A 24,335-nucleotide genomic window follows, 5' to 3' on the forward strand; every position below is an offset into this window, starting at 1 on the left:
TGAAGGATCTGGCAGGTAGGGCCCTACTCACCACCAACCAAGCTACGTCTTAGTGCTGGTGAAAAAGCTCTGGCGATGAGACGTTCTGCCAGATGAGTTTGACAGTCTGCTCTGAGAACCACCCGACAGGGTACTCCCTCCTCCTTTCATAGGGCGTCCAGGACCTTACGTGCCGACCACTGCTTTATGACCTTGTGGTCAAAGGGGTTTTTTCTGAAAAACTTTTCCACGAAGGACAAGTGGACAGGCATGGTGCAACTGGTGGGGGCGTTTTGCGGCAGCGTGGCCAGACCCATCCTTCTCAACACCGGGGACAGGTAGAACCTCAGCACGTAGTGACACTTAGTGTTTGCGTACTGGGAGTCGGTGCACAGCTTGATGCAGCCGCACACAAAGGTAGCCATCAGGATGAGGGCCACGTCCGGAACATCCTTTCCCTCCACGGTCCAGAGATTTGTACATCGTGTCTCTGCGGACACGGTCCATTTTGGACCTCCAGACAAAGTGGAAAACGGCCCGGGTGACTGCCGCGGCACAGGAGCATGAGATGGGCCAGACTTGCGCCACATACAACACCGAGAGCACCTCACTCCTGATGACCAGGTTCTTTCCTGCAATGGAGAGGGAGCGCAGCTTCCACCATCCCAGTTTTTGTTTCACTTTGGCGGTACACTCTTCCCAGTTTTTGATGCACACCCCGTCCGCTCCGAACCACATTTCCAACACCTTCAGGTAACCTGGCTTAACGGTGAAGGGAAGAAAAAAATCGGTCGGCCCAGTTGCCAAAGAACATGGCCTCGCTTTTGCTGCGATTTACCTTTGCCCCCAAGGCCAGTTCAAACTGATCACAGATTGTGAGCAATCCGCAGACCGACTGCAGATCCGAGCAAAAGATGGCGATGTTGTCCACGTACAGGGAGGTCTTAACCTGAGTGCCTCCGCTGCCTGGGATCATCACCCCTCTAATGCTCGCATACTTCCTGACGGACTCGGCAAGGAGCTCAATACAGCACACGACAGGGGAGAGGGGACAGCCTTGCCTGACTCCAGACCTGATTGGAAAGCTTTGTTTCCCACCCATTGATTAGAACTGTGCTACTGATGTCTCTGTAGAGCAGTTGGATCCAATTGTGGATACCCTCCCCAAACCCCATCTTGGAGAGCACGCCCATCAGGTACGTGCGTGATATCCTGTCAAAGGCCTTCTCCTGGTTCAAGCTGATTAAACAGGTGTCCACCCTCCTGTCCCGCACGTAGATGATCGTATCCCCGAGTAGCGCGAGGCTCTCAGATCTTCCTGCCGGGGACAGCGCAGGTCTGGTTCGGGTGGATCACCAGCTCCAGAGCAGACTTGACCCTGTTTGCAATGACCTTTGACAGGACCTTGTAGTCCACATTGAGCAGCAAGATGGGCCGCCAGTTTTTGATTTCCTCCCTATCCCCTTCTGCTTGTAGACGAGGGCGATGATGCCTTTCCTCATTGATTCTGACATACTGCCGGCCAGAAGCATACTCCCGTACACCTCCAGCAGGTCTGGGCCCATCCAGTCCCACAGAGCTGAATACAACTCAACCGGTAAGTCGTTGCTTCCAGGAGTTTTACTCGTCGCAAGGGACCGGATGGCCTTTGTCATCTCGTCCAGAGTTAGCGGGTGGTCCAGACTCTCCCGCTTGCTGTCGCGTAAACCTCAGATAGACGACAGGAAAGCCAGGGAGGCCACACTGCCTGTGGGCTTGACGTCGTACAGCCTGGCATAGAAGGATTTGCTGATCCTCAGCATGTCGGGCTATGAAGACTTCACAGAACCATCTTCTTCCTTTAGGCTGCTGATCACAGAGCTCCCAGTGTACCTTTTGGAAGAAGAAACGCGAACACGTCTCATCCTGCTCAACGGAGCGGAAAATGATTTGGGGAGGACTCTGAGGCAAAGAGCGAGGCTTGCTGGCCCTTCACCTCTTGTCGTTCCTCCATGACATTGACCCCCCCATCGACTGCAGCAGGAGCAGGTTTTGCACGCTCTTCTGGAGTTGGAACAATTCCCTCTGTCTCCCTCTTGCCTCCTGAACACCTTTGAGGATGAAGAACCTCTTGATGTTTGTCTTGATTGATTCCCCGATGCACTGGTGGGAAACAGAGGGGTTTTACGGTTCTCCAACTTTTGTAATCCCTCTCGAGTTCCTCAATGTTTTCCGGGGTCAACAATTTCACGTCGAGCTTCCATATCCCCCTGCCAACTTTCTGGTCTTCCTATGGGAGGCAGTTGGCCAGTAGGAGGCAGTGGTCAGAGAAGAACACCAGTGTGACGTCGGTGAATCTAACCTCGAGCATGTGGGACACAAACAGGAAGTCTATTCTGGAACGGACGGACCCATCTGGTCTCAACCAGGTGTATCTGAGCGGTGCTCCATCTGCAGGGTTGCTGAAGACGTCGCACAGCTTGGCATCTTTTACCACGTCCCTCAGGAGTTTGGATGTGGTGTCCAGTTTGCTGTCGGCTCTGCTGGATCGTCCAGCCGCATTGATGATGCAGTTGAAATCACCGCCCAGAACGACAGATCTGGATGTCGCCAGCAGCAGTGGGAGCTGCTGGAGTAGGGCCAGCCGCTCGCTTCTGAGAGGCGAGGCATACACGTTAATTAGCCTTAGAGGAACATTTTTATACAATACATCTGCTACAAGGAGATGGCCGCCCACCACCTCCTTAACTTCGGTGATGGTGAAGTGGCCTCCCCGCAGCAGAATGCCCAGGCCGGAGGAACGGCAATCGTTGCCTCCTGACCAGACGGACATTGCGATCATTGCCAGTAACTGAAGTGCGGCAGGCCGCACTCCTGCGAGAATAGCAGGTCTGCCTGGACCTTGGTGAGGTACCCAAAGGTGGAAACACATTGCGTAGTTGACTTAATGCTACGCATGTTAATGGATGCAATCTGTAAACCCATTTTTAAATTGGTGGTTACAATCCAAAAATTACATTTAGAACACGCAGTCCTTTGGCCTGTTCCCGTATATATAGGTTAACTTTAAACTTTTCTACTGCACCTTGGCGGAGATATGGGTTGTCCTCTGCCTTGGGGATGGTTCGACCAGGGGACGCTAGCAGTGTGGACAGGGGGTCCTCCATGTCAACTGGGCTGCCCTCGCCTGGTGTTGGTTGTTCCTTGTGTGCATCCCCTGTGGTGTCGCCGCTCACAGCATTCTGGAGCTGGGGTGCATCACTTCGTCACTCCGAGATCCGGAGCAGGGGTGCATTGGTGGCTTTGTTGCTCCCAGACATCTGGTACGGGGGTGCATTGGTTGCTTCTTCGCTCATGGAAATCTGGAGCTGGGTTTCATCCATTGCTCCCGAAAATCTGGAGCAGGGGTACATCGGTGCCATCACTGCTCCCGGGGTCCCAGAGCTGGACTGCGCTGGTCGCATTGCCTCCTCTTCTGCTGGTGGTGAGGGCTTTTGCCTCGCCCTTCATCAGATGAGCTGCAGCCACTGCTGTCAGTCATGGACGGTAGCCTTTTTTTGCCTCGTTTCTGCAGGAGGCCCCTTTTCCTTTGACTTGCGAGCCACCTTCTTGACGAGCTGCCATTCCTGTTTTCCTTCTGCTCCCTCCTCTTCCATGGACTCTGTCTTGGGGGGGGGGGGGGGAGGGGGCGGGGAGGGCTAGGAGAAGGAGGGAAAAAGAAGTGTTTCACTGCTGGGTGCTGTGGCAGACTTTCCTTCCTCCTCTCGGTCAGTGTCGACTAGGGCAGTGGTTTGTTCGCACGGTGTCTTGGAGAATAGGTCGGGGTCAGTCTCCTCTTGGGCGTTGCACTCCTCGGCTTTCTCCTCATATCACCATGTTCTTTGCCGCCAACGCATAGCTGAAATTCCACTTGGGGCAAGGCCTTGTACAGATGTCCAGCCGGACCACAAAGGTTGCAGCTCTTGCTCTCTTTACAGTCCTTTGTCTGGTGTCCTTCCTTCTTGCAGTTGCCGCCATGTGGCCTACTTTCCCGCAAGCTCGGCACACATTGGGTTGTTCAGCGTACACCATGTAGCCCCGACTTCCTCTGATGGCGAAGCTGGGGGGGGGGGTCTCAGGTCGATGCTGTTTCCTGCCCCATCGACATACCTGGCGAGGAATGTCAGCACATCAATGACCAGGATGTGGGGGCTGTACATGTGCACTGTGATAGTGCGTTTCCTCTGCGACGGGAGGGTGAACAGTGGTTCCCAAGTCAGCATTGACCGTAGTGGTTCACTCGCCTCCTTCATTCCCTTCAGGAATTTCAGGCATTGGTGACGTTTCTGAAGGTTACATCAAAGTAACCTCTCTTCGGGATGTCCTGCAAGGCAAAAACATCCGCGACTTTCATGCCACAGGTTCCCAGCAGGATTTTCTTCACGAAGAGGTCCCGGTTGATCGTCATCTGTCCTTCCACTTTCTTTAGTCACTCGGATGGTGTTTCGGACACCCTGGTTCGCCGCTCGGTTGGGTGCCATCCGGGTTGCAGATTCCCCCTTTCGGCTTGTGTTTTGGCCGAAGCCTTCAATCTTTCATGGTGCCAGTCCGGCATCTTGGCTGACCTGCTGGTCCACACATTGGTCGGTCGACATGCAGATTTCTTCTCTTCTCCAATTGATGCTTGTCCCAAGCCAAAAGGCCAGACACAGCCAAAGTGGAAGGACGAGTTTCTGCAAGCAGTCAATTCACAGAGAGTGCCATCTAGAAACACTGTTTAATACAAGTGAGATACTTGCAAAGTCACTTGCAGGACGATGAAGGAATTTTTTTTACATTTCAAAATATACTTTCTTCATATAAAAATTTGTACAGTACATTCAAAAGCAGTTCAGTACGTTTAGCTGCGGTCAGCAATCCCATACACTACATTTGGGTGCTGACGGCAGTTCCGTTCGATACATTTCCTTGCTTTTCAGTTCAAGTACAATTCGGTACAATACAGGATACGTTGTAGTACATTCAACAAATGACATTACATGTGTCACTATACAGTACGCAGAATGGGTGACGGTACATTTACATTTTTCTTTTCAAAGTGTATTACGAAACAGACCTTGCATTGTACATGGCACTACATAGGTGTTTACAGATCATGATGTTCCATGTACACAAAGAAGTTACAAGTACAGCCAGAGGGGAGTTTTATATGGATTCCTGCCCCCGGGTTTACCGTGGCAGAAGGGCTTTAAACTGTGGCCCTTCCCCACCGTGCCTTTGCGGCGAATGCACCAATTTTAAGTGCATCCCTCAGCACGTAATACTGGATCTTGGATTGCGCCAGTCTGCAACATGCAGACGTGGACATCTCCTTGCTCTGGAAGACCATCAAGTTTCGGCAAGACCAAAGAGCGTCTTTGACCGAGTTGATGGCCCTCCAGCAGCAGGTGATGTCTGTCTGTGTGTGTCCCTGGGAACAGCCCGTAGAGCACAGAGTACTGTGTTACAGAGCTGCTTGGGATGAACCTCAACAGCAACCACTGCATCTCCTTCCAAACCTGCCTTGCGGAGGCGCAATCCTGAAGGAGATGGGTGACAGTCTCGTCCGCCCCGCAGCCGACTCGGGGGCACCGTGCCGTGTTGCTGAGACGTCGGCTGTGCATGAACGCTCTGACGGGCAAGACAATGAAGGAATGGCAATATATTTCCAAGTCAAGATGGTGAGACCTGGAGGGGAACTTGGTGGTGGTGATGGTCCCATGCACCTGCTGCCCTTGTCCTTGATGGCAGTCACTTCTAAATAAAACCCTTATTAGGAATGTGTGGAGTCACAAGTCAAACAAAACAGAAATTTAGTTGCATCAAATCTTACCCAGCAACTAAATCTTTAAAGAAGCAGCCAGCCAAAAGGTTTTGCAAAGGTGATCAGTGCAATTTCAAAAAACAGGATTTGGGGAACTCAGGGCAATTTAGATTTACTGAGCATCTACTCCAAAAAAGGACCACCTACCATAGGAGATTCCCGCTTGTTGCAAAATGGCTTTAGTCCATCAGGATACAAAGTCATTCAAACCTTTGATAGATCAGTCCTTCATCTGGAGTCACTAGATAGACTTGTTAAAGCAGTTGGAGAATTCACAGGCTTTCCCTTTCACTGCTTAATGAACTTTGTAGGCAATGAATTCCATGTTTGGCTTAATGCAATTGGATGCAACAAGCATTTTGGACTTAGAATGGAACCTCCACTACCTGCCATAATGGAGATTGCTGCCTGCCCCTGGCCATCCCATAATGGGTGTTGGCAGGTGTTCCTATTTTGATGTTGCACATATGGTACAGCAATACCTTAATCACAGGAACTACAAGTTATGCTGCGCAGATGGTTCAAAAGTGCCTCTGTCGAGTAGACAAAGGCAGACAGTTGCGGATTCACTGAAATAAATTCACACGCTTACTTTTCTGTAGGATTTTAAACTCATTGTAAATAGAACTCGTGCCAAGACCAAATGTCCATTTCCCCAATTCTGAAATTTCTTGCGTTACAACTTAAATCACCAGATGGGAATGTAATGTACTCAAGCACATTAAATATTCGCTCCTCTAGAGCAAACAGGAATGAGGAGAAGAACCACCTCAATTGTATCAAGACAGAGTTTGCAATGGAGCGTAACCTTACACCACATCTCCCTAAACAGTCAGGACTGCAGATTAATTTAATCTGCTCATATTTAAAGCTTATTGAAACTTACCGTAAGGTACTCCCACAATGGTAACAAACATAATTACAGCAATCAGAAGGTACAGCAGGGCAACCCACCATCCAAACAGCAGCACATACAATAGGTTGCCACAGGTAACCAGAGATCCTGAAAGAGGGAAGGAAGTTCTGATGAGTGAATTGCAGCATCTCACAGATAGGATTATATAATATTTAAAAGCTATTGAGCATTCCACCGACACTGCGATGCAGGGCATTGTGAACAAACTGACAGCCCAAGTGCACACATTCCAGCCTTAAGCCAGCAACATCGGTGCAATTTGCTGAACTGAACAGAATTTGTTCAGATGTGTCCAGTGGTACATAACAAATCAACACAATCAAAAGGCTGGCGAGGTGGGAGGTCACAGCAGGTGATGGCAGGGGTTCGATAAATGAAGCGCTGAACTAGTCACAATAGCTTTGTGAATAAGGCCAGCATCAGGGCATGCCGGTCAGAAGGTGCCAGCTTCCATTCCTAGTTTGCAGAGTTAGCCAAGCTCAGCTGGACTAAAATTAAAAACAGTAGTGGAAGTGCACAGCACAGCACTCAGCACCTGTGCACAGCAAAAGGAAGGCTAGGTCACTTCGAGCGTGCTGCCAGCATCATCTGCCCTCTGCTCATGATAGCTATCTAGTGGCACAAGTTAATGAACGGAGTAAAGCACCAAATGTAGTCTTGGCAACCTCAGCAGGTCCCAATTTGCATTCAATGCGTCATTTCTTCTGGTGACCACCATTTCTTTGCACAGTACCAACAGTTTTAATTCTTTTAATTTTTAAAACTGGTCCCACCATGAATTTCCAAGCAGTGGCATAGGTTTGGGGGGGGGGGGGGGAATTTCCATGTTTAAAAAAAATTTGGACCATTCCTTTCGATAGATTACTTGATAGAACATAAAAAACAAAAACAATACACATTATTCCAGAGCTCCAGACAGTTCTGCAATTTGACCGGTGAAATCAGATTAGTTGGGCTTCAAAACATTCACCGGGATATTGCAGTGAATAGTAGCGAAGTTATTGACAGACTAGCATCACTTAAAAATCGGTGCTTAGACTTCAAACAAAAGAAATGGGAGGAGTAGTATGCCCTACCACCCGCAAAGCCTGCTCTACCATTCAATATCATGGCTGATCATCGACCTCAACACCACTTTCCCACAAGAGCCCCGTAGTATCTAAAAATCTAGAGGTCACTGCCTTGAATAAACAACTAAGCATCCACAACCTTCTGGGATAGAGAACTCCAAAGATTCACAACTCTGAGTGAAGAAATTTCTCATCAGTCCTAAACAGCCAACTCTTTATTCGGAGACTGTGAACCCCCTAGTTCTAGACTTGCTAGTCAGGGGAAACAGGCCCTCCGCATCTACCCTGTCAAGCCCTTAAGAAGTTTATACATTTCAATGAGATCACCTCTCCTTCTAAACCCCAGAGATTATAGACCCATTCTACTCCATCTCTCCTCAGAGCCCTCTCATCCCAAGCATTTGAACATTGTTGTGAAGACCTTTTGAAGTAGTTTTGTTTGGTTTGCTAAGCTCATGTCCAAACACCACCCCACAAAACAAATCTGCTTACACCACAGAGATAGGCATTACATTAGAATACATTGAAACAGTCCAACTGCAAAAGGAGGAAAGAACATCGAAAAATTTCATGCAACACATTACCTGAATGTTTGATGACATTTAGATCGGAATACAGCTCCTTTACTATTGCAGAACGGTCTTCCCAGGGTCTCTCAGTCACATGGCTCTTCCATTTCTTAAACCCAAACTGCAAAGTTAAAAATGAAGATTTTAACAAGAGATTGCCAAAATGCACCATGTCATGAACTCTTCCCCCCTACCCTCAGATTGCAGAACAGAGCACAGATGTTCCAAACTGTGGAGCAATAAGATATGGGTCAACCCTTGCTGCCATTTCCCAATATAATGTCCCACTCCTCCTTCCTCCCAGTGTTGAAATGGATACTCTGGTCCTCAAAACTGTAGAACTCCAACTCTCCCATGATCTACATGCTTTTAAAGGCCAACCTTAATGCAGTTCCCCACTTGGTTTTCTTCAACCTGGAGATCCTGTACTACAGGTCTTGCCTGCTTCATCTAGGTTTCTCCAAAAAAGGAATCATGCCACTAGTTTTGATTTAATCTGTATAGCTTTCCTCTCGGGTCTCCCCGGATCTCACAATTCCATAATTTAGCTGCTGCCGAGGGAGACTGGTCCGACAGCTGGGGTTCTCCACTTACCACATCACCCAAGACTCTAGAAGTTAGTCAGTTTCACTGAACCAATCTTTTCTCCCTGAAAACCAGATACAAGGCCAATATATCAAATGCAACCTCAAGAGATTGCTCTCCATTTTACTTCAGCCCATATACTTCAACAAAATGGTTGCCATGATCCTTGGAGAAAATAAATTAGATCACATTTTCTGAGAATCTCATTAAATGTTTTAGTAGTTTATTGGTATGGAAAGTCCATCAAAACAACTTTCAATATTTCATTCAAATTTTCAGTGAGCTACAAGAATCTCCATGGCAATGGGAATACTGTAGAAGAATTGGACATAGATAGTATCCTTCTATGATGGTCGAATTTAGAAATATTTTGATCATAAATCTGTGTGCGCTTGGGTGTTCATACATTCTAGTCCCTCCGCCACCACCATGGGTTGCCTGTACCTAAATTTAAGAGATTAATTTCTTAAACTGAACATGTAAACAAATTACATTTACATCTGAAAAAAGTATTTTGAAATGTCGAGGGAAAAGTGTATTCTCAGTCAAAGTTTAGAAAGAGAGATAACTGCATTTGCCCCAGTTTATGTTTATGGGTTTTCAAACTGTTGGTCTGCAGCATCTTGTGTGCAGTCATTTTCTGCTGAACTCTTCTTGTGACCTTGTAAACTTCTGTATCATTCCTTGGCTGAGAAAGTGGCTGCATGAATTCATCAAGATTTTTCTAGTCCTAGATGCATTTAAGGGGAAGCTAGATAAGTAGATAAGCAAGAAAGGAATAGAAGGATATAATTGATAGGGCATGATGAAGTAAGGTGGGAGGAGGCTTGTGTGGAGCATTAACACCAGCATGGATTAGTTGGGCTAAATAGCCTGTTTGTGCTGTAAATGTAATTCGTTTACACAAGTTAACATTCAGTTTAAGAAATTAATCTACCTTAAATTGGGTACAGGCAGCCCAGGGTGGAGAAGGGACTAGAATGTATCAACACAAAGCACAAATAGATGGATGAATCTGATCATTTCTCCCCATCAGCATTGAAAGAAAAGCATGCCTTGTTTCAGTCACATGCACTGCATACTGCATTAAACTCAGGGCAGCATACTTCCTCCAGCTATACCAGTTTAGTCTTTTCCCACATTTACCTCAAAAAAGGACCTCTGGCACCAGTGATTTCAAGTGATAAGGTACGCTTTCTAACTGCAAGAGAAACCATACCCAACTCATACCAGCAACCAGCTGAATTTTTAAACCTTGGGGTGATGAGTTATCTAACTTAGCTTAAAAACATACAATGGCACTGGAGCGTACAGACTTGGTCAATCATCTGCAGCAGAGATCACCATCAAAAGGGGAAACAGTCCAAGCTACAAGTTAACTAAACCTTCCAGTGTCAGGCAATTGCTCAAATGTTCATTCCTCCCAATGAGAACCATGCACTTTCAATTGCTCAGCCTTAGCAGCATAATTGGTCTTCAGTTATGGATGTATGCTCAAACTGACAGTGCTGGAGTGTAACCGTCCTAGAATATTGATAAGCCACGAGCATCCCACTGACCTTGTAGTTGTTGGCCAGTTTCTGTGCCTCAACCTCATTTTCTGCCAGCAGTGTAGTCTTTGTGGTTATCAGGCAACCTGGACACATTACTCCTTCACATGAATGATTGTGGGTCAGAGTCGAACAGGTCACTAACAAAAGCAAAAGAAGACTTAGAAAGGAGGGAGTTAACAACTTAAGTCTTGCCACATATTTGGTACGGCCTTGGGTTGCGAACATGGCAAAGGCCAACATCTGAATGGGGAGGTATGTACTATTTTTAACCAGTCCAGACACACGCAAGTGACTTTACCAAGCCAGTCTTTTGTGCAGAGACAAAAATTCTCCTCGGGAAGGGGGAAATAATACACAGCACATCAGAAAGGTCGCCGACACACTACTCCAAGTTTCCTTGCAGCTTCAGAGGCGTGAAAGCACATTATAAACTATTGTTAAAGTATATCTCATACATCTCTGGTTTTACAGTTAACATCCATAAAATATTGTTTTTAAGCTGATCACACACCCACCCAGCATCTCAAAACAAGAGCACCTGGAACTAGGGCCTTGTCTTTACACCCTCACACACTCTTCCAACATTGCTATACTACCACTTTTTGTTTTGGACCTGGAACGGAGATGTACTGGGGTTTTTGTGTGTAGTAAAAATGCATACTCGGTCACACCGAACCAGTGACTTGGTCACTTAAGAAATTTAATACTGGATTTGGGTTTCCAGTGGTGGGAGGATGGGAGCCAATCTTCACACAGTAGTAGCTCCTGTAACCTAATGCCCTGCTGAATTAACTTGTTCTGTGATGGACACAAAAATCCTCTGATAACCGAAAGATCTACTGTTGATGTTACTGGCCAGAAGAATTAGCGATTGCAGGCAACATGGGTGGCAAAGAGGGTTCTAAACAGTGCCAAATACAACACTTCACTTATCAGTGGATGGAAGGTATTAACCCACTTGGGAAGGAAGTGTACGAGTCAATCCATTAAAGAGCAGCCAGTCACACCAACTGGTCCTCGCTAGTGGCGAGGATGGAGACCCTTGCAATGGGCAAAGCTATGCAACAATAAAACCCATGAGAAACCTTGCTCTAGTCAAGCTTGATACATTTGGGAGGGGGGGGGGGGGGGGGTTGGGAGATGTCGAGATCGGAAGGACTAACCTGGGTGTGATTTTGGTGTGAATGGTGAAAGGGTGTCCATCAGGTCAATTTGCAGATGTAGCCCACAGTACCTGTCCCAGAGGGTCAGAGGATAGGGAGGTGCTTCTGCTCTTAACTCACATACCCTCCCAAAGTCTATCAATGGGAAGAAAAACAAAACAAAAGTCCTCAGTAAGCTGTTAGAGGTTAACGTAGAATATTCACTAACAAAAAAAAGTCACTACACAACCTTCCAGGTTACCAAGTTCAAGCAGCACTCGGTTAGTGAGGCAGGTATGAAATTGGCATGACTTTTTTAAAAAAAAAGGCGAGCCAGTCACTATGTGGAGAGGTGTTAAACAGTTGGAACTGACTACAATTTCGCTTGGGAGTACAAATAGAAACATTCCCTCAGGAAGAGGATCAGCAATTGCTAGTTAATCCATAGAAAAGAAACACATTGTGTTGAATCTCTACTAGTGACTCAGTTGGCATCACCCTTGTCTCAGTCAGAAGACTGTGGATTCAAGTCCCACTCCAGGGACTTACACTGGGCAATAAGTACTGGATTATATTAAAAACTCCAGTGCACTACTGAGGGAGAGCTGCACTGTTGGAGGTGCAATCTTTTGGATGAGATGTTAAACCGAAGCCCCGTCTACTCTCGGGTGGATGCAAGAGATCCCACAGCACTAGTTTGAAGAGCAGGGGAGTTATCTACTGGTATCCCTCAATCAATCAATACCACAAACAGATTATCTGGTCATTATCACATTGCTGTTTGGGAGAGATTGCTGTGCACAAAATTGGCTGCTGTGTTTCCTACATTACAACATGGCTACACTCCAAAAAAAAGTACTTAATTGGCTGTAAAGCACTTTTGGAATGTCCGATGTTCGTGAAAGACATGGTAGAAATACAAGTCTTTCTTTTTCTATACAGAATGCACATGCTTACCGAGTTGCTGTTATGCTTGCCAATACTGGGAAAGGAAACATTTTTCCCCTCACTGGGACACGCAAATGTCATCACTCAAACTTTCCCACCACGAATAGTCCTAGGAGATTGAAGCAAGACTCCACAGCACAAACTGGCAATCGATCTCTGAACTAGGTTAAAGTTGCCAAGAACAGGTCACAGAAACAAGTCTATAAAAGGTCCATAGCATACAACAACTAGAACTCAGAACTAAACCTCAACAGACCCTGGGGAGCCGCATCAGTGAGAAATGAGAGTCAGGAGGGAAAAGAAAGAGGAATATAACTCCATTGGACAGAATAGCAGAAAGTCAAGGGTTCAGTTCACATTTCAGGACGGTCATGGAACCATTTTAGTGGTGCAGGTTTGAGCACGAGCTTCCCCTGTACCTGTGGCATATTCAGCATCACGTACTTGGAGCTCTCCTGACAGGGAGACATCTGATGCTCAAGATAACCACGGTGTCTGCATAAATAGTGCACGAGGGGTAATCTAGTGCATGTAAAGAGGGGAGAGTCGTTTCAATCTCACCGATGCCACAGACTCGCTGTATCTCTGTTCACAGCTGAAGCACCGAGTGCCTTGCAGTTTGAACCCAGTACCAGTCTGGCCCTCAGCCTGTGAACACCCTACACAAGCACTGGTAAATATAGCCCACACTGCTTTCCGCTTGGGACTAAAAATAAAAGGCACAGACACATCAGCTGCACTAACATTTACAGGATCTGTAATCTTTAGCCAGCATACTCCAGTTCAAACTGTACATCCTGGACAAGTGTAGACAAAGCTGCTTCAGTTAACATTGCTACATTGGGGAGACCATTGGGAGATCACTTTGTGGAAAACCTAAGTTTTGTCTGCAAGTGTGAATCTGAGCTTTCGGTCACCTGTCATTTTAAATCTCTGCTCCACTCCCACTCTGACCTCTGCCTCCGACACTGCTCCAATGAAGCTCAAGCAAGCTCCAATGAAGCTTCATCTTTCGAGTAGGCATGTTTCAACCTTCCAGACTCAACATGGAGTTCAACAATTTCAGATCATAACCTCTACCTCCATTTCCCCCCCCCCCCCCCCCACAGCAGCTGATGATGATACCATTCCCATTTACTCAGTAGCACAGAGTGTGTGGCTGCCTGTACTCAGCTAGGCACCATAATAGAATGCCCTAAACAGTAAAGACCAGCTTCAATATGCTAGGGAGGTGACCAATGCTGAAAAAGTAAATTGTAGATAGTAACAAATGACAGCCTGGTCACAAAAGGGAGGAAAGCCAAAATGAGGATAGCCAGGAGTGATACTACTGTTGGAACCAAGGGCTGTCCCATTGTTGTAAACCTGATCTAGGAACATCTGAGGATGAGATTGTAAGTAAAACTTCTCAATGCCGTCCCATTTGACAATTGGCTAACCCAATGTAGGTGGTCTAACAAAAACAGGAAGATTAAACATTTTATCCAATTCAGACATCAAGGCAATAATATCTTGCAGTTACATAGCACCTTTAACATGGTAAAACATGCCAAGACACTTCACAGGAGCACAAGATGACAAATTAACACCGTGCCAAAGGAGGAGATATTAGGTCAAGTGACCAAAAGCTTGGCCAGAGTGGTAGGTTTGAAAGGAGAGAGGGGTTAAGGAGGACAGAGAGATTTAGGGAGGGAATTCCAGATATTCAGGCCCAGGAAACTGAAGGTGGGGTGAAGGAAGATGGGGAAATGGATGGAAACACCATTTGAAACTCAAAATGCTAAGCGAGGGCATTGGCCATCAAGAGGACAATTTAAAAATGGGACTCATCAGTTCCTCCTCCTTCCTTCCTCCTCCCTCCTCCAGATGCTGACAGCACAATGTCAGACTTGTGAAGCTGATAAACCACAGCTAGAGTCTGCTTGCCATCATTCCAAACAGATGAGATGCTCACAGAATCCTTTTACTACACCAAACACAATTGGCACACAATATATAAAATGAAGGATTTAGGTCTCAATCTCCTCGTGCTGCAGCAAGTACCACTCCTAGTCATCCAACTTTGGGTAATGTACGACTAAACTACTCACCAGGAGGGGCAATGCCCTGGAATAAACAGCAGCAACGTTAACACATTTACAAATTGCAGTTAACAACTGGGCCAATAGTATCTGTGCTGAAGTTCTGAAACTCTTTTAGAAATGTTAATCTGATAAGAGTCAGGTGGACTCATTATAAAGTGTGAAGTGAGTTCCATTGTAATCCGTCAATTGCTCAATTGCTAGTTTCAGTCCAGGATTTAGACACAAACATACAAAATAGGTGCAGGAATAGGCCATTTGGCCCTTCAAGCCTGCACCGCCATTCAATGAGTTCACGGCTGAACATGCAACTTCAGTACCCAATTCCTGCTTTCTCACCATACCCCTTGATCCCCCTAGTAGTAAGGACTACATCTAACTCCTTTTTGAATATTTTTAGTGAATTGGCCTCAACAACTTTGTGGTAGAGAATTCCACAGGTTCACCACTCTCTGGGTGAAGAAGTTTCTCCTCATCTCAGTCCTAAATGGCTTACCCCTTATCCTTAGACGGTGACCCCTGGTTCTGAACTTCCAACATTGGGAACATTCTTCCTGCATCTAACTTGTCTAAACCCATCAGAATTTTAAACGTTTCTATGAGATCCCCTCTCATTCTTCTAAACTCCAGTGAATACAAGCCCAGTTGATCCAGTCTTTCTTGATATGTCAGTACCCGCCATCCCAGGAATCAGTCTGGTGAACCTTCGCTGCACTCCTTCAATAGAAAGAATGTCTTTCCTCAAGTTAGGAGACCAAAACTGTACACAATACTCCAGGTGTGGCCTCACCAAGGCCCTGTACAACTGTAGCAACACCTCCCTGCCCCTGTACTCAAATCCCCTCGCTATGAAGGCCAACATGCCATTTGTTTTCTTAACCGCCTGCTGTACCTGCATGCCAACCTTCAATGGCTGATGTACCATGACACCCAGGTCTCGTTGCACCTCCCCTTTTCCTAATCTGTCACCATTCAGATAATAGTCAGTCTCTGTTTTTACCACTAAAGTGGATAACCTCACATTTATCCACATTATACTTCATCTGCCATGCATTTGCCCACTCATCTAACCTATCCAAGTCACTCTGCAGCCTCAGCATCCTCCTCGCAGCTCACACTGCCACCCAATTTAGAGATACTACATTTAATCCCCTCGTCTAATTTATTAATGTACAATGTAAACAGCTGGGGCCCCAGCACAGAACCTTGCGGTACCCCACTAGTCACTGCCTGCCACTCTGAAAAGTACCCATTTACTCCTACTCTTTGCTTCCTGTCTGCCAACCAGTTCTCAATCCACGTCAGCACACTACCCCCCAATCCCATGTGCTTTAACTTTGCACATTAATCTCGTGTGTGGGACCTTTTCGAAAGCCTTCGGAAAGTTCAAATATACCACATCAACTGGTTCGCCCTTGTCCACTCTACTGGAAACATCCTCAAAAAATTCCAGAAGATTTGTCAAGCATGATTTCCCTTTCACAAATCCATGCTGACTTGGACCCATCATGTCACCTCTTTCCAAATGCGCTGCTATGACATCCTTAATAATTGATTCCATCATTTTACCCACTACTGATGTCAGGCTGACTGGTCTATAATTCCCTATTTTCTCTCTCCCTCCTTTTTTAAAAAGTGGGGTTACGTTGACTACCCTCCACTCCATAGGAACTGATCCAGAGTCTATGGAATGTTGGAAAATGACTGTCAATGCAGCCGCTATTTCCAAGGCCACCTCCTTAAGTACTCTGGGATGCAGACTATCAGGCCCTGGGGATTTATCAGCCTTCAATCCCATCATTTTCCCCAACACAATTTCCCGACTAAGGACTTCCCTCAGTTCCTCCTTCTTACTAGACCCTCCGACCCCTTTTATATCCAGAAGGTTGTTTGTGTACTCCTTAGTGAATACCAAACCAAAGTACTTGTTCAATTGGTCTGCCATTTCTTTGTTCCCAGTTATGACTTCCTCTGATTCTGACTGCAGGGGACCTACATTTGTCTTTACTAACCTTTTTTTCTTTACATATCTATAGAAGCTTTTGCAGTCAGTTTTAATGTTCACTGCAAGCTTCCTCTCGTACTCTATTTTCCCTGCCTTAATCAAACCCTTTGTCCTCCTCTGCGGAGTTCTAAATTTCTCTCAGTCCCCGGGTTCGCTGCTATTTCTGGCCAATTTGTATGCCACTTCCTTGGCTTTAATACTATCCCTGATTTCCCTTGATAGCCACGGTTGAGCCGCCTTCCCTTTTTTATTTTTACGCCAGACAGGGATGTACAATTGTTGTAGTTCATCCATGCGATCGCTAAATGTCTGCCATTGTCCATCCACCGTCAACCCCCAAGTATCATTCGCCAATCCACACCTCATACCTTCAAAGTTACCCTTCTTTAAGTTCTGGACCATGGTCTCGGAATTAACGGTTTCATTCTCCACCCTAATGTAGAATTTCACCATATTATGGTCACTCTTCCCCAAGGGGCCTCGCACAACGAGATTGCTAATTAATCCTCTCTCATTATACAACACCCAGTCTACGATGCACGCCCCCACCCCCTTGACCATCCCTTATGCACTCCAGGAAATCCTCCTCCACCGTATTGCTTCCAGTTTGGTTAGCCCAATCTATATGCATATTAAAGTCACGCATAATAACTGCTGCACCTTTATTACATGCACCCCTAATTTCCTGTTTGATGCCCTCCCCAACATCACTACTACTGCATAGCATGGCTATGGAAAGTTGGTCTCATATTGACGTGTCAGAAATGGAGTTTGAAAATGTTAGGAGAATAAACCAGCTCCAAAGAAAGGCACCAAGAAAACAATGAAGGGTAGCAAGAAGCAAAAAAAGGTTGAGGAAGGAGAGTTACTCCATCAACATCTATAAAAAGGTGATTATGCAGGTTCACCACCCCCACCCCACCCACCCTCCATTTGCATCTCCTCCAAGGCCATGAGCATCAGAGGAGACAGAGACAGTAACCAAAGTACAGCAGCTCCAAGTAAAACCCCATGTACTGAAATAAATTCTGCAATCGTGTGCACACCACAGAAGTTTGCAATAACATTCTGCATCATCTCCTCCCATATTACTTACACTTAAAAACACGAGCGATGAACACGAATATTTTAAATTGCTGAGTTTCTTGGTTTCGCTGGGTGTTTTGAAATTATCCTACATTTGCTTACATTCAATGGTCTTGTGGTTATTACACAACAAAGCCATCATGTTTGTGCTCATGTGGGTGATTGTCAGCACTGTTGGTACACTTCTGTATTTAACCACAAGGTCTGCTAGTCTGCTTTGATACCAATTTTTTTTTTTTTAAAATAAAGCAAGTCAGTACACTAATGTATAATGCCCTTCTTGTGCAAGACCTCTAGATTCAACCACCCATGACAGATCTGTAACCACTATAGCTTCACCGTAGTGTCAAACAGCTCAAAGTGCTCTTGCCAGATACAACCAGAGTTCAGAAGAACTTGGTTTAAAGTTGCACTGTGATTTCCAAATGCACATCCAATTTGGTGTACAAAATGTACCACACTTTCAATGTCCAGGTCACTAAAAACATCACTCAAACCTCTCCCATATCCCCCACTCACTGAGCAAAGCCACTAATTTAATCGTTTCACACCCTACACTTGAAGGGAATGAAAAGATAGGAATTGGGATTTAAGGGCAAGCCAAGGTTTCACAGCTACAATGGTGTTTGAACCAACAGCACTAGGAGGATCTGCAGAGGATGGAAGGGATGTTACACAGCCTGTGTCCTAACTCGCACCAAGTCCCACTCACTCATTACGCCCGATTATAACTGCTCAACCATTGGTGGCCGTGCCATCAGCTGCCTAGCCCCAAGCTCTGGAACTCCCTCCCTAAACCTCTCCTCCTTTAAGATGCTCCTTAAAACCTACTTCCATGACCAAGCTTTTAGTCATCTGCCATAATTTCATGTGGCTCTGTGTCAAATTTATTTGTTTTGTCTTCTTAACACTCAAAGCATCTTGGGACATTTTACTACATTAAAAGGCACTATATAAAACAAGTATTTCAACAGCTTTATCTTCACCTAGGAGTTTGAGACTTGTTCACTTAAGCAGAGATTAAAATACTTATCCTGCAATTCTAATTCCCCATTCGCAGCGCACTGTAGGCCACCTCCATAGCTGGATACCGACAATCCATGCATACTCGAGCCTCCACTACTACACTGAATTAATTGGGACTGAGAGCCCATTGGTTGTCCTGGTTATTGGAACCCAGTTTTATAAAGAAAACCACAAAAAAGGAATCAAGTCATTTCACACAAACTTGCATTTAAAACTCATTCATGTGAAGGATCAACACCAAAACATTGGCCTATCTGCTCCTTCAAATGCTTACAGTATTTCAAATCAGTTGTAATGTCATGTGATGGTGATTAATACCATAATCAAGGTCAACTTGTCTTTTTTTTAAAAAACTAACTCAGTCTCTCTTGCTTCACAAACCAAACCTCATTTCTCTTTCCACGTAATCTTCCCAATTGATACCAGCAACCCAGCAGACTGCCAGCAGTCACTAAACACCAATAAGCTGGGGTCCTTAACTAGGACAAAGCTGCAAACAGGCAGCGATTGTTAGCAAACAGAACTGGTGACAAATCTGTCTGTTTGCCAACAATCTCTGCCTGTCTCCAATTGTTTAAAAAAATCCTTCAACTTTTCTTCCTATTCATTCATTCTTAGAATGTGCTGAGGCCAGTATTTATTGCACATCCCTAGCTTCGGAGAAGGTATTGAAGGAAGCCCCCACAATACATCTCGTTATCCTTTGTAGTGGTTTGGAACGACTGGGGGGCTTGCTGGGCCACTTCAGAGGGTAGTTAAGAATCAACCACATTGATGCATGACTGGAGTCACATATAGGCCAGACTGGCAAGGACAGCAGATTGCCTTCCCTAAAAAAAAACATTAGTGAACCAGTTGGGTTTTTACAACAGACAGCTTCATGGACACATTTACTGACACTAGCCCTTCAACCACCTCTCCAATCGGATCTCGAATGTTGACAGGTTCTGCCTCAATCACTAACCCTGGAAGTAATTTTTTTTTTTTTTTTATATTCGTTGCCAATCTTTCCAATTCTTTGTCAAATCAAACGCCAGAGGTCACCTTGCACACCAAGGATCACTCTGCGCTAATGCTCTTAGCCAAAAGGCCTAGAGCCACTGCACCGTTCCTGGAAATACCGCAATACCAGGTTCGTGCCATGGAGGTGGATGGGTCAGGCCCCTCACACACCTCCGTGGAGGTGGATGGGTCAAACCACCCCACCCACCTCCTATTTCTGGAAGTAAATGCCATAACCTCACACCCCTCAAAAAAAGGTACACCAGCAAAGGTCACCTCATTTTCACAGCTGAGACACCAAAACTGGTCCCTTCCTCATCTGTTGTGTCAGCCGTGGCTCAGTGGGTAGCACACTTGCCAGAGTCAGAAGGTTCAGGACCCACTAGAGACTTGATCACAAGTCTCGGCTGACACTCCAGTGCAGTGCTGAGGGAGTGCTGCACTGTCAGAGGGGCCGCCTTTTGGGCGAAATGTTAAACCGAGGCCCCGTCTGCTCAAGTGGACGCAAAAGATCCCATGGCACTATTTCGAAGAGTAGGGGAGTTATCCCTGGTGTCCTGTCCAATATTTATCCCTCAAATCAACATAAACACAGATTATCTGGTCATCACGTTGCTGTTTGTGGGAGCTTGCCGTGCGCAAGCTGGCTGACATGCTTCCCACATTACAACAGTGACTATACCCAAAGAGTACTTTATTGGATGTAAAGCACTTTGAGACGTCTGGTGGTCATGAAAGGAACTATATAAATGCAGGTCGGTCTTTGTTTGGCTCAGTGTTCAGTCCTTCAACCAAATGAGCCATCATAAGCCAATGGACATTAATATGGTTGGAAGGTACTGCAGGAACTTTCATGGCTGATTGGGCCAGAGAACTCAATGCCCCCTCTCTAGGAAGGCACATTTTTAAAAAATGTTCCTGCTTCAACATGATTTTTTTTTATTATTTAAAAAAAAAGACCCAGTAGTTGAACAACTCTCTCCATAACATGAATAACTAGGGACACTGACTCTCTTCCAGCCATGTATGACCAAAGAACAAAACTAAAAATGACAGTTTGACATTTGTTCAGAGGTTGCAGCAGTGACCTCCATCCTCATAACGTGTCTGCTGCTGGAATCTTTGGAACCCCATTTTATTCCTTTAATTGCTGCTTATGCCCCATGGTCACTGCAACAAGGCTGGATTCCTGTTCACTGCATGCAACATGCTCAGTACCCTAGTTATTCTTGCATTTTGTGATCTCAGTTGGATTTAATTGCACCAAATAGAATCAAAATTACTACCATGGAACATGAAAAATCAGACCTCACCGTTAAAGACCAAACCACAAGACGAAGAAATACAGATGAGGATGATTATTTAGCCCACGTCAGTTCATTAATCTAAAAATCTTCCAATTGCCCAACTGCTGACTCCCAAAGCTTCCCCCACCCCATTACTCTAGCTGCAAGCTCTTACTGGGTACTTGGTCTTGGCTCAGTGGCACTTGCACCTCAGTGAGAAGGTTGTGGGTTCAAGTCCCACCCCAGGGACTGGAGCACAAAATCCAGGCCGGCATTCCTCAGTGCAGTACTGAGGTGCCGTTTTTCCGAGGAGACATTAAACAGACGTTGAATGTCTTCCCTCTTAGATGGATGCAAAAGATCAAAGAAGAACAGGGGAGTTCTTCCTGGTGGTTTGGTCCATGTTTATGCCTCAACCAACATCACAAACAGATTATCTGGTCATTATTACTTTGCAGATTGTGTGAGCTTGCTGTGCATAAATTGGCTGCCACATTTCAAAAGTACTTAGAGACATCCAGAGATTGTGAAAGGCACTATATAAATGCAAGTCTCTTGCATCACATCAAACTTCCCAGCTGTGGTCCAAGGTTTGCCATTTTGAATACCCCACCCAGCCATTCTATTTGCAGCACACATCTCATTGGCTGTTGACTCGAATATATTATTGCTGCATCCCATCAACATTTCACAATCGCTGTTTCCCTTCGATTAGCTGGCAGAATTTTGGAAAGTAGAACCTAGTCTCCAGAAGCAAGGCAATATTTGGAGGGGGTTCCCCATGCAAGTTTGAAAAAGCACTGCTCCACAATGAAGAGGTTGCGAAACAGTCTACTCTTGGCAATTCAGAATCAGATGATTTACACTAAAATATTTTAAATATCCAATAACTTGAAATTATAAGCAGCAAACTGGAAATTTAGTGCAACAAAATTGTATCAGATAATTTGAAATAAATTACTTTGAATAAGGAGCAGGCTATTGGTGAATTGCAAGTTGCAGATATATTTCCTCCAAACCACCACTTAAAACAAACATTCAGCCATTGTGTTACCAAAGATCAAGGTACAGAAATTGACCTCAAGACTTGCACTCCCCCTCCAAAATCAGTCATGACACCAGCTTCAATGACTCATAGCTGGTAAAGTTATTCTAAAAATCCAATCACAAGTTATAACATTCCAGCATTTTCTATGCCACATGCACTCACGGACAAGATAGAAGAAAATGTCACATTGTCCGCATGCCAGATACAAGACTCCCAAAGCAAGTGCTCTACTCTGAACTCCTTCACAGCAAACGAGCCAAGGGTGGACAGAGGAAACGTTACAAGGACACCCTCAAAGCCTCCCTGAAAGTGCGGCATCCCCACCGACACCTGGGAGTCCCTAGCCAAAGAACGCCCTGAGTGGAGGAAGTGCATCTGGGAGGACGCTGAGCACCGAGCCTCATCGCCGAGTGCATGCAGAAAACAAGCGCAGGCAGCGGAAGGAACGCGCAGCAAACCTGTCCCACCCTCCCTTACCCTCAATGACTGTCTGTCCCACCTGTGACTCTCGTATTGGACTGTTGAGCCACCCAAGGGCTCATTCAAAGAGTGGAAGCAAGTCTTCATCGATTCCGAGGGACTGTATAAGAAAATGTCACTAATCTGACAATAGAATCATCTGTTCGCCACACAACAATCTGTCTTCCATCACTGAATACATCATCCTACTTTCATTCTCCCTCCTCCCCATTACACAACCTCATGAAAAAAAACTGTCTCCTACTCTAACTCATTTACCTGCAAGATTTCAAAACCTCCCTCCGACAAGCTTCTGCTTGGTTCCACCCAAACTTACTTATTTTCATTCTCTTTGACATTAAGTGACCTGCACGGTGGATCTTTACCCTTCTATTTGATTTATTTTGTTCTAAATATAGTACAGTGCAACACTTAGAGCCACTTCCTCATACAGTAACATTTCAAGGTACGTGTACAATTCACCTCAATGGTTACAGGCATAATGGACTGCATCTATGATATTCCATCTGTATATTACAGGAGGAGATTAAAGTAAACCAAATAAATCTCCCAAAGTAGCAGGAAACAGCCACCCTGCTCCCATTCACAGCATATTTTAATACAAGTCCATTTGTAAACAAAAAAAAAGTTTAACAAAATTGTTTGAACTAATTGTAAACAAGTCAGTTAAGACACTTAAATGGTGTCCCTTTATACCCACTATAAACAGGCTGACAGAACAGCTGAACCTTTCCTTCCTCTTAACTTGCATTTATATAGCATCTTTGATGTAGCAAAACATCCCAAGGCATTTCACAGGAGCGTAATCAGACAAACAGACACTGAGCCAAAGGAGACATTAGGACAGGTGACTAAATGGTCAGAGGTAGGTTGAGGAAAGCCTTTAAGGGGGAGGGGGAGAGGGATTTGGGGGAAGGGTAGAGGGGTTTGGGGAGGGAATTACAGAGCTTAGGGCCAAGACAGTCGAAGGCACGGCTGCTAATAGCAGTGAGGGTTTTGGGGGAAGAAAGAAAGGAAGTCAGATGCAAGAGGCCAGAATTTGAAGAATGCAGAGTTCTCAGGAGGTTAAAGATAGGGAGTAGCGAGGTATGGGGAGATTTAAACATGTGGATGAGAATTTTACAAGAAGAGTTGGTGGACTAGGAGCCAGTGTACATCAAGGACAGTGGTGACTTCTTCCACCCATACTTCCTTCCTCATCCTCAAAACACCTGTAGTCCAAATACCACCACCATTTAAAATCAGCATATAACAACTAATGCAGAGGTAGGGACTCCAGTGCAACAGATAAGAATGCAGTAATGGCAATAAAACTTCAATGGAACCAAACAGCAGGTAAGCAAAGCGCTCATTTGTACATCTGCTCATTGAGGAGGACAACAACAGGAGGTCTCATTTACACATTTAGCCCTTCCAAACTTGCATTATGGCTGAAGAAAATATTTGAGTTACACAGCACAGGGGAAGAGCCAGCATGGGTAGTGGGAACGATCAGAATCAGCCAAAACCAAGTAGCATATTACAATGTGTTGACTCAAATAGCATTGCTTAGAGCAACAGTACTAATCCAATTGATAAATCAGCCCAAAAAAAAAAGGATAATTGAATTTACAACACCCCTTTTGTTTTCAAACACATTAAAAATACCAGACTGAGCCAGCCTAATATTGCTCAATCTATCCAGGTTTCACTAGAACTTTAGTATAAAACAGCAAATCCAAACCAGCTAAATAAACCC

The 24,335-nt window shown here is 45.4% G+C and overlaps 1 protein-coding gene across 3 annotated transcripts in view; it reads right to left on the reverse strand.

The window, feature by feature from the left end:
- The window catches only part of cax1 (cation/H+ exchanger protein 1), a 52,579-nt gene that overhangs the window by 27,250 nt on the left and 994 nt on the right, over positions 1-24,335 (reverse strand). For 2 of the 3 annotated variants that reach the window (XM_070897218.1, XM_070897216.1), the window contains exons 2-4: positions 10,500-10,630; positions 8,371-8,476; positions 6,687-6,803 (exon numbers count right to left, since the gene is read on the reverse strand). In XM_070897218.1, the coding sequence (XP_070753319.1) occupies positions 6,687-6,803; positions 8,371-8,476; positions 10,500-10,630 (354 nt within the window). Of the gene's footprint in view, positions 1-6,686; positions 6,804-8,370; positions 8,477-10,499; positions 10,631-11,656; positions 11,730-24,335 lie in introns of those variants that run through there. The other variant, XM_070897217.1, reaches the window with a different exon arrangement.

This window comes from Pristiophorus japonicus, chromosome 13 (assembly GCF_044704955.1).
Source record: "Pristiophorus japonicus isolate sPriJap1 chromosome 13, sPriJap1.hap1, whole genome shotgun sequence".
NCBI lineage: Eukaryota > Metazoa > Chordata > Chondrichthyes > Pristiophoridae > Pristiophorus > Pristiophorus japonicus.